This window comes from Podarcis vaucheri, assembly GCF_965113315.1.
Source record: "Podarcis vaucheri genome assembly, chromosome: 5".
NCBI lineage: Eukaryota > Metazoa > Chordata > Lepidosauria > Squamata > Lacertidae > Podarcis > Podarcis vaucheri.
The window spans coordinates 52,121,444-52,138,097 of NC_138763.1; the positions used below are offsets into that span (position 1 = coordinate 52,121,444).

Sequence of the window (16,654 nt, forward strand, 5' to 3'; positions counted from 1 at the left end):
AGTCATAGCAGAGGCTTTTAATCAAAGTAGTGCTAAAATGAGATGCTATTTAGAGCCCACCCTTCCAATACCTAGCAGATTAAGCAAATAAAATATTTTTGAATAACTTAAGTAGTCGAGAGAAAGGCAAGATAAAGGTGATGTGCTGTTGGGATGCACAGATCTGCCAGTTTCAGTTTCTCTTTTTTCCAGTCTTAAGTTTACTTTGCCCCATTTCTGCATCAGTTTTTTGGTTTTTTAAAGTTGGTATGAAGTTTTGTGCACATGCCTCCTAATATACACACTTTTACAAGCAACTGTGCTTAAATGTGATCATGGACATTATTTCACTATTACACATTTCTCTAAAACATACATTTCTAAATACAGTGGTACCTTAGTTTAAGATCTTAATTCGTTCTGGAGGTCTGTTCTTAACCTGAAATTGTCCTTAACCTGAAGCACCACTTTAGCTAATGAGGCCTCCTGCTGCCGCTGCGCTGCACAATTTCTGTTCTCATCCTGAAGCAAAGTTCTTAACCCAAGGTACTATTTCTGGGTTAGCGGAGTCTGTAACCTGAAGCGTATGTAACCTGAGGTACCACTGTACATTTTCTTGGGTTGCAGAACTGCAACACAAAATTCAGAGAAGTGAGGATTTCAAGGTGATATCTGCATTTCAGTTCTGAAACTACAAATTCAGTAGTTTTGGGATTAGCATGTGAACTGAATTAATTTCTCCCTTATCCCTCACTGTGGTGCAGTGCTTAGAGGGGTGCCCTAGGTTTAGGGACCAATGTTTGAACACGTACTTGTAGCCACCAAGGTTATGTTTCTAGAAACACTGGATTGTCCCTCTGGGGGTGAAGTCAAACCACTGTGTTAGCAGCACTGAAGAGATTATAGGCTAATCTAAGATACTTGATAAGTCTGTTAGGAAGATGGAGGAGGGACCACATTCTTCGTTTTGAGCTTTGGAAGAAGGAAAGGTTTTTAAAAATGCAAATAAAATGTTAATGCAATTTACAGAAGAAACTACAAGGATAAAAAACCCAGAGATCGTTTACTGCCAGCACCTCCCCGCCCCCTCTAAAAACAGCATCTCCGTTGTTGCCTGTATAGCGAGTTAAGACTTAAGCTGAGCTCCAAGCTTTCTACAATTGGCAGTTGCCTTAGGTTAATTCAACATTGACAAGGTTAATTTAATATTACCTGTTTTTCTGCTTTAGGGCATTGCATACAACATTTTAAAAAGAAATATAAATGGAGTGTCCCATTCTCACCTGCCTCCGAGATCAAGCTGGTTCTATAAGAAGTTGAGAGCTTGCAACTGTGAACTCTAGACAGGAGGCAGAAGGTAAAATAGTTACATGTTCAGACCCAGAGACCTCCCCCCTAAATAAATTCACACTTGACTCAAATTTTAGTTTGGTTTTTGGCAGAATTTAGGACACAACTTTATTGATTACAGTAGGTGAGTGGTTGCATAGGCTTTGGTTCAACTAGCTCCCTGCACCCTTGCAGACAACGCTGACCCAGGGCACCAGCATAGGTCAACCAAGGGTGAACAGCCGGGAACAGGCCATGTTCACCACCCAGATGCCCGCCTGGACTCAGGCACGGGCACAACCCCCTCCTGGGGGTTGACCAAACCAGTTGAGTCCCTGGATTCCTTTAAAGGAATACCCTTCACACAGGGATGGTGAGACCACTCTCCCATCCCTATCACCTGAACCAGTGCCTATCTGCAGGCGAAACCCAAATGGCAACAGCCAATCAGTCAAGTGGGGAAATTCCTGCCGTGTCCCTGTCCCAACGACAGACGATGGCATAGCAAGATCAATCACACAAAGCCCTAAAATTAAGCAGAGGTAGGCGGGTGTTCCGAATGGACGAGCAGAAAGGAGCAGCTCTGGGTCATGCGCATGGATATAAATAGGTCCCTCGATCCATTCAGACTGCGCCCCATTGGCCAGGTTGAACCCAACATTGAGGGACCTACTAATCAGGACCTACTGATCCAGCCTACCCACAACACAGGAGGTCAGTCTCCAGATCTCACCCCAACATGTGCCCTCTTTTAGGGAGGATACGATTTATCATTTCTTTCACACAGCACATGCACCAAGGGACTTGAAGATACCATTATGACAAATCCCCAGAAATCTGATATTCCGGCCCCAGCAGGGCTGCCCAGTCTGCTTCAGCTAGCCAAGTTCGGCACTGTATTTGTTTGTGCGCTTTCTGTCTGTCTGTGTGTCTCTGGCAATACAAGCGTACGATTCATCCCGTTGAAACTCCTTGTGTCCGGCTTAAGAATTTGGTTTAGGCACACCTGGTGTACTCCAGCCTTTCTTCAGAGAAATAGGTTGTGATTACTCAGACAATCCAGGACATGTTTTCACATACAGGCCAATTTGTGTTTGGGAAGAATGAGGCAATAAACAGGACACTATTAAAAAGGTATGCTGGGAAGTGTAAATTATAGCTTTCAGCTAGAATCATAGAACCCCCTTTTTTAAGGGAGGTTTTTTAGGTTTCACACTGTCAAGTGGAAACTGCGCTACTGTTCCCAATATCGTTCACTGTTCTGCCCCCACCTCCCTCCCCTTAAAGGTGTGTCTGCCATCTTCATTTATATACCGTAACTTCCAGTAAATGCTGAATACGTTACCCTGGGCTTTTGACACCTGAAACAGTGTTTGAAACTCCCATTGTTCTAGGCGCATTTTGTGACAGAGAATCTCATTAGCGCAAAGAGTTTTGAGCTCTGGGCACAATCCTGTGCCTAAGATTTCAGATTAAAACAGCAGAGTAGAAGGAAGGGAGGACCTTTTTCTGCCTCCCCACTTCCAGCTACTCTCTGAAGACTGGAGAAGAGACCCTTTTAAGAATATTAGGGTGGTGGGCAGGGGAAGGACTACTAGACCATGTAAAAAATGTATATAATACTTCAGAAATATTTTAATACTACTTCATTTTCAGCTTTGTATTCTTCTTATTTAAAAAGCATGCCTAGACATTTCATTGTTGCACCCATAACCTAGGTTTAAGGTGTCATTTAGCTCCTAGCTTTCATATCTGTTTCTAACACTGACCTGAAATGCATATTTATAGGACCCACCTTTCCATAATTAAAACAGCTTTGTAAACTGTTTTAATGGTTGTATGCCACATTAGGCCTTATGGTGAAGGACAGCTTACAAATCATCATCATCATCCTCATCCTCATCCACCAGGCGTACACCTAAAGGAAATGTGTGTATCTCCAGCCTCATCAGATCCATTAATTTAGTCAATAAGAAGTGGGTATGCATTGCAATGAGGGTATATAAAGGTAAAGGTAAAGGTACCCCTGCCCGTACGGGCCAGCCGTGTCCGACTCTAGGGTTGCGCGCCCATCTCACTTAAGAGGCCAGGGGCCAGCGCTGTCCGCAGACACTTCTGGGTCACGTGGCCAGCGTGACGAAGCTGCTCTGGTGAGCCGGCACCAGCACAGCACACGGAAACGCCATTTACCTTCCCGCTGGTAAGCGGTCCCTACTTATCTACTTGCACCTGGAGGTGCTTTCGAACTGCTAGGTTGGCAGGCGCTGGGACCGAACGACGGGAGTGCACCCCGCCGCGGGGATTCGAACCGCCAACAATGCGATCGGCAAGCCCTAGGCGCTGAGGTTTTACCCACAGTGCCACCCGCGTCCCTAATGAGGGCATATATACGTACATTAATTTTTTGCAGGATGAAGGTGTATAAGTTAACAAGAACCAATTGTTAAAATGTCTTTTTAAAAATCCATAAATTGTAGGTTATGTACAGAGGGTCAAAATTAAGTATTTTCCCAGACATGTTGCTGTCAGAAGTACTAAACAGAAGCACCCGCACATTTGTTTGTGGCATTTATTATTTCAAAGTCCAATATATACATAATGTATATCCATGTATGGGGGGGGGGCATCATTTATACAGAAATATCTACAGAATATGATTTAGTCAAGCCATTATTTTCTATATTTTTGTCATAATACACATACATACAAATGGAAGATTGGACATAATGAAATTATCAGCACTCAAAGTAGATAAATAATATAATCATTTTTGGAAAAATATGTTCAACACCTGTAATGAACTGAGAGATCCACACAGATATGGCATCGTTTTCCCTTCAATTTGTTTTCGCTAGAGGATATGAAGTGTTTTCTAGCACCACCTACTGTTGTTTCAAAATATTAAACTACCTTGCTTTAAAAGGATTATGAATAAAGTAACATTCATAGGGGCTTGTTTACTCTAAAATTATATTATGAACAGAAAGAACACTCCCACCCCTCTATTCTTCAGGAACAAGATGCACTTTTAAAGTAGAACACGTCTGCTGTCTTAGAAAACAGGTGGTTTTGGTCCTCATTACTAAGCCTTAGTACTATTTGCAAATGATTAACTTGAAGGAAATGAGTTGCAAACAAATTAATCATCAATAAGAGCAGAGTATTTTTTATTTTATTTTTTTGCTAAGGATGGCAGTCAATAGTAACTGGAGGGGAGCTACTCACCTCAGTGGGAACATCAAGTGATTGCTTGCATGTATGACTGAGCTGCCACAAATGTTAATTCCAAGTTAGAACCATCACCCAACATCACCTGAAATACGACACTCTTCAATGCAGTCAAGTGATGTACATACTTGGGTACACCATCTAATTTGCGCACTCTTTTAAAATTCCATGAACGTTGTCTACATGCATATACAAGTCAGTGTTCTAGGTCTGTCAGCATTCCCTCTTGCATGACAGATGTCCTCAGATGACAGTAACCCTGCCTCTAAGTATGCATATTTTCTGTTACAAAAATATCTGATTTACCACTTTCATGTACATGCAGACAGCCGCCAAGAGGAATTACTGTCATTTTTCTAAACAAAGAATAACGTGGGTTGCCTCACAGATAGATGTCAACTTGTTAACAACCAACACTGTGATTTTGACACTGGGTAAAGGTTGTTGCTCTTCAGGAAATGGAATTGAAAACTTGCTGGGGCATACCAAGATTTTGAACCCAAATTTTTGAGTAACCTCCTCATTTAGAACAGATATCGGGACTGGCTGCCAAGCTGACCTGTGTCTGAAAACCACGTAGCACTTGAATTTAAAAGCCTAGAAAGAGAAGAATAAGATACGAAACCCAAGTCATTCTGTTAACAGAAGATGGAATCTTAAATTCTGGTGGAAGGAACAGCTTTGTCCTTTCAAGAATGCTGCCGATATCTTTGTCTCAAAATGAAGAGAGCTCGTTCTTTTATCTCTAACACTTTCTGTGAATTGTGCCATGGTCATTTCAGACTCTGCTTTTTAAGAGGCTCCTATGAGGCTAGGAAGATTGGACAACCGACTTAGCATCTCAGTCCTGGTTATGGCCCATCTGCGCTCTTCATGTATCATGCCACTTAACAGTCATGGCTTCCCCCAAATAATTCTGTGACCTGAAGTTTGTTAAGGGTGCTGAGAGTTGTTCTGAGTCTCCTATTTTTCTCCCAGGGTTACAACTGCCGGAGCTCCCTGGAAGGAGGGACTGATTGTTAAACTACTCTGAGAATGAGCTCTGCGAGAACAGGGATTTCTTTACAACTTTTGAGCACCCTTAAAAAACCTAGTGTTTCCATGAGTCTTAAGGGGGTAAATCATGATGGTTCAAAGTGGCATGACGATGCTTTAAAGGTATGGTGCAGAAGGGGGGGGGTCTGTCTATAAAGCTCCATGGGGTTCAAGGGGGAGGTTAATCCCAGAAAAGTGCAAAGGTCTGCAGCCAAAGGACTGGGTTACTCTTAAATATACTTTCTTTCTTGAACGGGCTTTGAAAAGGAAGAAAAGTAATGTGCAGTTTATTTGGAACATCAGAAATGCATTAGATAGTGGTAACACCACTTTATTTTTTCTAATTTCTTTATTTTCATATTGAAGCAATTTCCTATATATATTTTCCCTGTTCATAGCATGCACTAATCCTTGTATTACCATTGTCTGACGAAAACTCCCTTATTTAATTAGTTTAAATTATCAGGAATTAAAGACCAATTAAGACGTCATGTTGCGTACTGGGGACATACAATGCTGCAAAACATGTGCCATTCCTAGAGCAAGTTTTCTCCAGATACTGCTTGATAATATTTCATGCATATGAAGACTCAGGCCCATGAAAGCTTCTATGCCATAACAAATTTGTTAGCCTTTAAGGCGCTACAAAACTCTGGTGTTTTTTTTTATTACTAACCTCTTCTATAAATGGCTGAATCACCATTTTTATCATTTGGATGGTTTGCTGCAGGTAGCCCTGAAGAGGTCTCTAATTAAGCATTCTGAATATTCAAAAAGAAGGTGGCCTAATATGCTGACCTAAATACCTCTGACGGTAAAAGAATAGCATTAAGTATGCCTGCTTCCTCTGGGTGGTCTAAGCTACTTCTACTGCACAGAAAAGTAGGTAGGCAGAAAACTATGGTAGTGGTAAAGTAAACTCAATATTGATAGAGTCGTGCATACTCCACAATTCAGTGCAAACACAAAGTACAATGCTGGCCATGAAGATGCTCTGGTCATGGTGATAATGATTGGCTTGCCCATATAAAATGGCAAATTCAACCGTCTGTGACAAAGATTTGGATCAGAAGGAAGAGGTGGTTAACTGTTCTAGGGGTGGGGACTGCAACCCAGGAAGATAAAATCTTATTTTTTAAAGAATGTGCTTGTGGGAGGGGTTTTTTGTTTGTTTTTTGGGGTTATGTCTTTTGTGTTTTTATGTTGTGAACTGCCCTGAGATATTTGAATGAAGGGCAGTATAACATTTATTATTTCCTTCTCATGCTAACCCTTTGCTCCCACAGCACTGCTATTTCTCACCTGAATCTTCCCTGGCTACTTTTGTCAATTACAGATCTCCCCTCATCTTGTCAAGTTGCCCTCACAGCATTTGCAAATTGCATCTATGAAAGAATGGCAAAGATACAATCAAATTAAATTGCTCTCCAATAATTTCACCTTCAAAGTGATCTTCAAATGCAAAGGGCTGATTCAAATTGATAGTCTGTCTGAACACTTCCTTTAGAAAATACCTTGAGACATACTCTAACAATTTGGGTTGTGCAGTCTCCCGGTTGTACAAAGTACAGAAGTTGTTCATGCAGCAGTTACTATCCTGTTTGTTGGCATATTCTGCACAGAGCACTCGCTCAATACAAAAAGCTGTTTTTCATTTTGCATGCCAATGAAAACAGATGGCTTTGTGGCAAACCTCTTAAGTGTTGTAGCCTTCTATGTTTTACTCAGTGTAGTCCCACTGCAATTAATGGTGCTAAGTCATCCATTAATTTCAATGGGTCTACTCTGAATATAGCTCACACCAGATACAGCACCAACTATCCAGTTCTGCTTGTGCCATCTACCATCACACAATTGGTTTACCACAAGCTGGGAGTTGCTGTCCAGGCATATCAGTGTGTCCAGGCACACACTCGAGTTTATTGATATCCTCCATTCAGAAAAGAATAAGCAATCAGGCCTATTAAAAGACTTATCAAAATAATGGCTTCCACCACATCACCCTTCTCTGAGCTCTTTTTTCATCTTAATAGTCTAAGTCAAACTCTGTCCTGGACCAATTCACACAGGTGAAAAGGAAGTTCTTCCCTTCCAAAACATCTGTGTTCCTCATGAAAGGAGAAAAGGAGGTTCACCCCGGGCTGGATGTATTTTAAACAAGACTCAGTGCAATTGCAAATATACAACTTTTCAAGCATATATAGTAGATAGGCTAAATTTGTGGTGCGCAGTGATGCACTATTCTGAAAATACACTTCTGCCATTAAAAACCCCAAGAAATTCTGGGTTGGTTGGTTGGTTGGTTTTGTGTGCAAACACTCCTTAATTCCTGACCCTTAAAAACAAGTAATTGGTGACTAACAATGACCCCCTTGAAGGAAAAACTGCAGACTTGTACAGTTTCAGTTACTCCAGTTCTAATTTATACACAATGAAGTAACACTAAACAGGGGAAAGTGTCTAATTTTGGATGTACAAGACTGAGGACAGTTCCTTCTCCCCAGCACCATAAAGGTTCCATTTGGAAGGCAAACATGTTTTGCTAATGTGATGTTGCTACTGTACATAAGTATGAAATGCATGGCTTTTTAAAAAATACAAACTCTAGCAGTATATACATATTTCTACAAATACATTTGTTTAGGGTTCCTTTTTGTTTTTAAAGAGCAGTTCTCTCAAAGTGAGACTCAATCCACAAACGTGAGAAGAGGAATGGAGCCTCCACATGCAAACTATGTAAGAAGTTCAAGTTGAGATTTGTATTTCAAACAAACAAATGAAAAGAAACCTTGCAACTTGAAATAGAGGCTGCCTTCCTCTCAAGCCTCCACCCTTGGGTGGGGAAGGGGGGGGGACTGAAGGAAGAAAGTTAATTAAACTTGAATGGCATATGTCAGTTTCTTTTCATTACCCTTAATTTTTGATGCAGTGTAGCTTTTCAAAGCTGCTATATTCTAATAAGGCAAAACAAAGCAATGACCTAGTTGGAATAATGCATTTACCGTACGCCAATGACTTCCTGAAAGGGGAAGGCAAGCATCTGCTTCATCTTCCTCCTATCAGAACAAGCTCAAGCCTGAACATGCACTGCCCTCTTCTCAAAAAGGAACATGAAAAACCACGTATTATCACTTCAAGGTTTAAAGCAGAAGAAACCAGAGCCTCCCTTTTATTGCTCTGCTCCCTGGAAATGCATGCTAGCGCTCGTCAAAGCAAGAGAAAGAGAAAAGCCTGGAGTTCCCACCAGCTTCTTCTCTTCCCAAAACAGCCTTGATAACTTAATTTTACTTGTTGCTCTTGAGCTTTTACTAAGTACATGCTATCTACCAGCAAGACTACTCAAGTGCTCGGTTATTTCCAATGCTTTGCAATTTGTATTTTAGGAATCGCAAAGCTCACATACATATTTTTGGCAGAGATGCAGCTGTTCATTATTGTCTCCTGGCGGTGCCTATCATTTCAGCAACCAATAGTGGGTAGCTTTTTCTGTTCATTCTGTGCCAGGCTTGTGGCCCTCCAGATTGCAGGGCAGATCCCATTGCCCCTGACCACGCTGACTAGAACGGATGGAAGATAAGAGTCCAACAAGACATGGAGGGTCACAAGCTGTCACTCACCATTCTTAAGAAAGCTTGTATGTGGTCATTTCTTGTAGCAGACTACCATAGTTTTGTAGTGTATAGACAACTTAAGTTCCCTAGTAAATACCTCTTTTCCTTCTTCAACCCACGTAGAAGTATGGCCTTGCCAGTACATGGGCAGATATGAGACAGGCGATAAAGTAGCAAGAGTATATGTTTATGCCACAGCACACACATGCAACTGCTATTTCCATTTAAATTTACAAAGCCTTGCAAGGGTTCAAATAATAAATAGCTCTGTATTTTATTAGCAATCTCTGTAGGTGAAAGCCTGGTTTCAACAGCTCACATCAATTAGCTGCAGAAGTTTCTCTTTCAATTATTCTCTTTAATTAAAAAATAATAATAATCCAATTCATATCCAAGAAGTCAGCAGGGATTTTTAAAAAATTCTCTCGTCTCCAATTGATAAAATATGCAGTACCATGTCCTTAGAGAACAGTCTACTATGAAAGTCTTTTCCAATGCATGTTATAAATAAAATCAACCAATTTAAATAAATCCAAGAGAGGAAGTGCATGTGTGTGAGTGTTTGGTTTCCCCCAGACATATATCCTCTGGAGGGCAATAAGTTTAATATGTCCAATGGACAACCCTCTCCATCACTACCCACCCCCAAGAACTGCAAAACCCAAGAGTCTTTCCTTCCACCCAACTTCTTCATTAACAGGGTACTGTAGTTGCACAAAGCAGAATTACTATTTTTTCTCTCTCTAAATATAAGTGCATAAAATGGTGCATGTTGATATCTTGTTTCAGTGAAAAGCAATATGGATGCACATAGCATTCAGAAAAGTTCACCAAGAGTTTTCCATCACTTCAGGCAAAGCAAGCGCTGGGCCTTGGGCCTTGTAAACCTCGCTCATAAACATACTCCAGTTTGCTTTATTAAAGCTTCATGGGATTGACAGAAGACACTGGCGGATATCCAGGTTATATACCAACAGGGTATGGAGCACCTGTCTTTTCTGCCTCCTTGGTCTTGCTCTCAGCTATGTTTGCTTCAGTCTCTGTTCCAGTTCATGCTGCTGCTTAATTAGCCGTTCTATTTCTGTTCCTAGTGTTTGCAGATTTTCCTTTGAAGAAAATAGAGGGGGATATTAGCGGACTTTATGATACCCAATTAAACAAAAAAACAGTGCCTTGTCTTCAAGGTTGAATGAATTCAAGTCCACTGCAATTTGAAACCTGCACACATTAGTAAGAAAAAGGATAGATTTACTCAAAATTATTTCACTTCAGGGTACACATGACAGTCTGCCTAGATATTTTAACTTTGTTCAGAGCATGTCTAAAAGGCTTTTTTCTATAATAGCTTGCAGTCATATACCATCACTTAAAAAACAACAACCAAGGTGCGATGAAAATCATGATGTATTCTAATTTTCTATTTCAAATTACCTTCAGGGTAATATTCTTCAATAAAGTGTCCTCCAGGACTGCTTGGAGCTTCCTGTTTATCTCCAGAGAGAGTTCCAAAGTGAGCCCGCTGTCTGCTGGGTGAGATGTGTAGAGAGAGGCCATAATCCCACCACGCCTACTTAAATGCACTTTATTGAAATCAGAGGCCTCAGATGACAATGTGCCAGCTTCTTCCCTCAAAATGTAGCTCTGGATTATTCTGTAGAAAGTAAAACAGTGTAAGATAGTGACAACATGAAAGAACACAGGCAGCTAATGTGTACTGTCAGAAAATTAGTCCATCTAACTCAGCATTGTCCCTACACGCAGAGTGTCACAGAGTGAACTCAGTGGGAGAAATGCTATTATTGCTCTATAAAAATGTTACACTGGGAACACTACCTTATTAAGAATAGTTTCTAGGTAGAGCAAAAATACTTCAAACCATGCTGTTTTATATATTTAAACATAAAGGCAACTTTCCTAGCCAAACTAGCTATGGTCTTCTTCCGAGACACAATAGAAGCTCATAATTCCCCATGGCTAGTCTTGGCACCAGCAAAAACCTCAAGATATTTAAATTGACAAAACGGCAGCATCATGTCCTAGCAGTTTCCAGCTGGGCATATAGTCCCCAGAATCACCATCACCATTAAAAGGAAACAAACTTGGTCAGACGTCAAGCAGTGGCCTGCAGAGCCAAACTCTAACTAGTGTTCCCAAATTTAGTCCTCATTGTTAACTCTAAGAGCCATCATATGTACATTTCTTAGGGAGTTTAGCTGAAGTAGTCTCCAACTGATGAGAGTTGGCTATACAGTGGTATCTCGGGTTAAGTACTTAATTTGTTCTGGAGGTCCGTTCTTAACCTGAAACTGTTCTTAACCTGAAGCACCACTTTAGCTAACGGGGCCTCCTGCTGCCACTGCGCCACCGGAGCACGATTTCTGTTCTCATCCTGAAGCAAAGTTCTTAACCTAAAGCACTATTTCTGGGTTAGCGGAGTCTGTAACCTGAAGAGTATGTTACCCGAGGTACCACTGTATTGTTCTCATTGTGAAAAAGAAAGTGAGGAACTGACAAAAATTATTTGACTTCATGACACCAAGTGTCACCAAGTGCAAATAGATTCCAGCTTGTGTCTTTAGCAATCATGTACTGTATTCTGAAAGTAGGTGTACAGTACACTTTGCTGCAGCGATGTGTGCTACACAACTACTTAGCAGCTTCAAACTGAAACAGCTTGTGCAAATTAACTGTGCCATGTGGTTTTTTTTTTTTTTTTTTTTTTTGCAAAGGTGAAGAGCTTAGTGTCTAACATCTGCCAGCATAAGAATAGTGAAGGAAACTTTCGGCTTAATGCTTCCCAGTGGGTAATTTGCTAAGATTCAATTTGCATGAAAGGTAGTAATTAAAGAGAACAGCAAATTGCTATGGAAGCACTTTCAGAATCCACGTTCAAATCAGATTTTTTTAAAAAACAGCACAGACTGCTTTACATACATCAACACACATAATTAGCTTTGAATCACTACAGTTTAATTAACATTGCTATTTTAGTTTAATTCTATGGTAAGTTCTGTTTACTATTAAGATATTTCGTTTACCAAATTAGCGCCTATATATGAGAAATGGAGGAAACTTTCATTGCAGAAGCGTGCCCTCCACCCTCACCCTAAAAAACATGGAAATACATTGGGGCTATATTGAGGTGTCTGGCGCCATTTCCATTCCCGATGAAGTTATCCAGCTACCATACAGAGTACCAGTGTTAACTTTAAACACAGCATCTTGCATTGTATTTTTTCAAACTGATTACCAAATGGACCATATGTTGTACATACTTGGTTTTTTTCCTGATTTCTTCAACCAGCTGTTTGATATGATCCTCCATGAACTCCATCTTCTCATTTTTCCGAGCATGGGCTTTCTGTAACCTTACTATTCTCTCAATCAAGATGGTCTTGTCCACTTCAGGGAAATGATCCACAGCTACTGAAGAGCCACTGTTTTCTGGCGAGCGATCTTCATTACTGCTTCGAGCATTAAGCGATCCTGTCAAAACCAATGACATCTTAATTGCAATGCATGGTTCTCAATCAAATAAAGAAAAGTTATGGATTATAAAAGATTTTAATCTGCATTTTGACATAATATTCCACAAAAATGGCTAACATATAAAATACAGTATGAAAATCTAAAATACCCATTTCATAATAGTACTAAAACCTAAACTGCCCTGAGGTTGTGAATTGCCTTGAGATCTTTTGATGAGAGGTGGTATATAAATTTAATAAATTAAAATAATCAAGACTAGTACAGACAAACTATAGAACTCAGGCAGACCTCAGCAAAGCAACCCAAATTTATAATAACTATTAAAAATCACAGGGGGATGGGTTCTGCTAAGGACACTTAAAGGAGGCTACCCAATTGCAGAAGCTTTTGAGATCCACAGTTGTGGCCCACTGTAAAGGAAGGTCCTATTACAAGTGACTACCACCCTGATTGTTAAACACATTCAGAATTGTGCCAAAGCTTTACCATGTAAAGTGTTGTTCCAGTTTAGAATCTGGTCAAATTCACGAGTGCCTCACATTTTTGACTACTAAAATGGAAATATGATGGAGGTTTAAAAAACAAAACATTTAGATTTGTGCAGAGCCTTTGACGCCACTTACAGACCTTGTAAGATGATGGCAGGCCTCTACACAGACAGATAATTCCACTCCATGTTCAAAGTAATAGAGAAGCAATGAATTTTAAAGCAGCAGATTCACTGTTGTAAAACATGAATTGATTTTTCATTTGTGCACTGCCAGCTTCCAAGGAAGCAATACTAAAAAGGTAACTGATTTGTATTTGCAATCGAACACATAGTCAGGAAGATATAAAGAACCAGCAAGCTATAAATGCTAGGGTCAAACTCTCCAAGAACTATTCCATTATTTCATGGTAGCCTCACACAACTGCAATTGTATTCGAGATTCAGAACTCTCAGAGCAAATTAATGGTTGGAACATTAGAGCAGACATTTGAGCAGTTAAAGTTGCCCGATGAGTTTTCTTTTTCCAATTGCCTGATAAAGTGAATACACAAGTCCTGTTCTAGATAAATTATTTCTGTAATAAAGTATGACTGTCATCAACTACTGTCATTTATTAAGCACTGCAGTTATTGTAATCCATTCCTTGTATAAGCCAATGTGTTTTTTTTCACTGAAGAAAAAAAAGTTACCGTGAATTACTATTTACTATAAATAATATAGAACTGGTTGGATACGAAATCTCAACAGATGTGGGTTCATGTGTATTATAATCTGGTGGGGGATAACTGTTAGTAACTGGTGTGGTTGGGGGAAATCATGCTGGTGAAAATATACTTTGAGAACTACAATATGTTTTATTGGCATGATTTTGGTAGAGGTTTTTTAAACAAATAATTGATGAGACTAATCAAACGACCTACCTGATGAGCTAGAACGACTCCCCATACTGCTGACATCTTTATCATAGTTGCCATTTTCAAGCTGATCTAATTTTCTTCGTGCTAAGGGAACAAACCATAAATTATTTGATGCAGTGCTAATGTTTTTGGGGAAAAGCCATACAAATCAAGGTCTGAGAAATATTAACCTTGCTGAAGTTGCTTGGTGAGGTCTTTCAGATTTGCAGCATGCTTTCGCTTCTGCGTAACCAACTCATCTTTTAATTCATCTGCTTTAGTGTTGAGGTCTGCTAATGCTTTCTGTTGAGATGCTAATTCAGCCTGCAACGCTTGAACATTGTTTCTGTGAAGTTCCTCTTCTTTCTGCAATTTACTTGCCTGAATTTATAAAATGAAACACATATATTTATACAGTCCAAATTATGATGTGTTATCATTTGCTTTCCCCATTGCCCACTGAGTATTTCATACAATTTTAAAACACATTGCAAAAAGAAAAAGGAAGACCCAATATACCAACTGCTTATATTCCAATACACCATATTGTTCCTGGGGGCTTTGTAGAATATGGTTGTCATGGAATATAAGAATCTGTTGTGAGGAATGGGAAGATCAGATTAGCTGTCCCCATGTGTTATGAAGTACAAGCATTCATACTTCCACAGGCCGTATTTCCTCCCACAGTTATAGAGAATTTAGAGCTTTGCTGTCCATGTTGTGCTATACGTGATTCCAGTTTCCAATTTCTGAAATGTAAGCTTGTATATATTCATTTCACATACTGCAAAGCATTTATTTAATGCTTCAAATGGGCTTGGATGTTGCATAGAAGCCAACCTGCCAGAAAACTTGCATTAGGTGGCCAACAAGATGCACAGCTCAAGGAAGCATCAGAGGACTGCACAAGGCATAGAAGATTTTCAGAACTCCCAGTAACCAGGCTGGAGAGCCAGCCACCACTTCCTTAAAGTGAGATCCATACTATTTTGATTTACAGCGGGAGGCAAAGCCTTCAGTTGTTAAACCATTTGTGGTGCAATGCTTCTTACCCGTCATCCCCAGCTATTACCTAAGTCAAGCCGGTTAATGGGCCAGTTATAATGAGCATTATGCATGTACCTGGCTGTGTTTTTTTCCTATTCAGACTGCCCCATGTTTATTCAAATAGCACCCCCTCCCCAAGAAGAAATCTGCCAAATTTGGCTTCAGCAGTGGCACACGGAAGCAGGGTTTCTCCTATTCACTATAAATATAGTAAGATGCATCTGCCTTTGTGCCGATTGGCTGACTGGCTCAAAGGCAGGGGCTGATGACATTTTCAAGGTTTTCTTCAGGTAGGCAGGAATTATTTCATCGTGCTTTGGCCCAACTGTAGCATCTCTATTTTAATTATGCTATTTATTGAGCAACAGCAGAAGCAGCAGGAATACATCCAGGCTTATTCCAGGGCTTAGGGTTCAATTAAAAACATTAATTACATAAGCCTTAACCAATTAATTGAAATTCTGATTTACCAGTTCATCTCTTGCTTGCTTCACTAGTTCCAGCTGATTCTGAGACTCTCTCTCGCTGTAGGTGATCTTATCTACTTGCATTTGTAGGGAGTTGGTTTCCGACTGCAGTTGGGCGTTCTTAGTACTCAGCTTTTCAGTGAAGACCAATAGCTCCGATTCTCTTTTCCGGCTGCCATCAATGTCCTTCTGGAAGTCAGTAAGCAGAGAGTTGAGACTGCCCACTTCTTCCTTCAAGGAGTTAATCTCTTGTTCATCTCTGAAATCAAGAGTGGACATCATTTTGAGATGTGAGAAGAGGAGTTCAAACTAGACAGGCAACTAACAGTTTCCTAGTTTATCAAGTCCGCACAATTCATATACACTTTGCAGTTAAAGCTATTGTGCTCATGGCTGCTTTGGTCCTGGTGTTGCCTAGGCCTGCTCTGCTATACAAGATACAAATTTTTGGACATTGACTGTTTACTTGAGCTGTTTACTGTTTACTGTTTACATTATTGCAAAGTGAAATAAATGCTAGAAACCCGTGCTGTAGCTCACAGTCACGATGGCATATAGTTAAAGCTTTTAACTTCAAAATGAAGGAATGTTTCATTTTGGGATTCACTTTGATCATTAAGATGTTACTCATAAGTTGCAAATTGCAGGCACTGTGATTGCACATTTCCATGAAAAAGCCAATGTTGCCATGTTAATTGGAAGAAATGCAAATGCTCAGTTCTACAAATCCTAAGGGAGGTTGAGAGTTGTTGAAACATTGCTACATCTCAGATAATTATTGCTTACAAGTGCCCTGGGCTGTGTGGGTGGTTCTCTATTTATATGATGCTCTCCTATATTCAGTATGCAACACATTTAACACCAAGAAAGCTGAAAATATACTCAAGGCCCTAGTTCACCCGCACCATATGGAAACATGATTGTGCACAGATGTTTTTGTTCCGGTTGCCCGTAAGTTAGTTTGTTCTGTAATTTCCAAGTCTGAATTCTAGAAGTAAATCCACTGTAATTAAATGGAGTCTTGCTGATGTTAAACAAGGAGCAATTACAGAGTCTGTTATTTTAATTGACTGTTCTTTTAAG

The 16,654-nt window shown here is 40.1% G+C and overlaps 1 protein-coding gene across 3 annotated transcripts in view; it reads right to left on the reverse strand.

The window, feature by feature from the left end:
• Positions 1–3,863: 3,863 nt before the first annotated feature.
• Positions 3,864–16,654, reverse strand: part of CCDC186 (coiled-coil domain containing 186) — a 49,740-nt gene continuing 36,949 nt past the window's right edge. For 2 of the 3 annotated variants that reach the window (XM_082222568.1, XM_082222569.1), the window contains exons 11-16: positions 15,575–15,830; positions 14,249–14,438; positions 14,082–14,162; positions 12,458–12,668; positions 10,614–10,833; positions 3,864–10,288 (exon numbers count right to left, since the gene is read on the reverse strand). In XM_082222568.1, coding sequence (XP_082078694.1) covers positions 10,205–10,288; positions 10,614–10,833; positions 12,458–12,668; positions 14,082–14,162; positions 14,249–14,438; positions 15,575–15,830 — 1,042 coding nt within the window. In that variant the 3' untranslated portion in view covers positions 3,864–10,204. The remainder of the gene's footprint in view (positions 10,289–10,613; positions 10,834–12,457; positions 12,669–14,081; positions 14,163–14,248; positions 14,439–15,574; positions 15,831–16,654) is intronic. The other variant, XR_014219844.1, reaches the window with a different exon arrangement.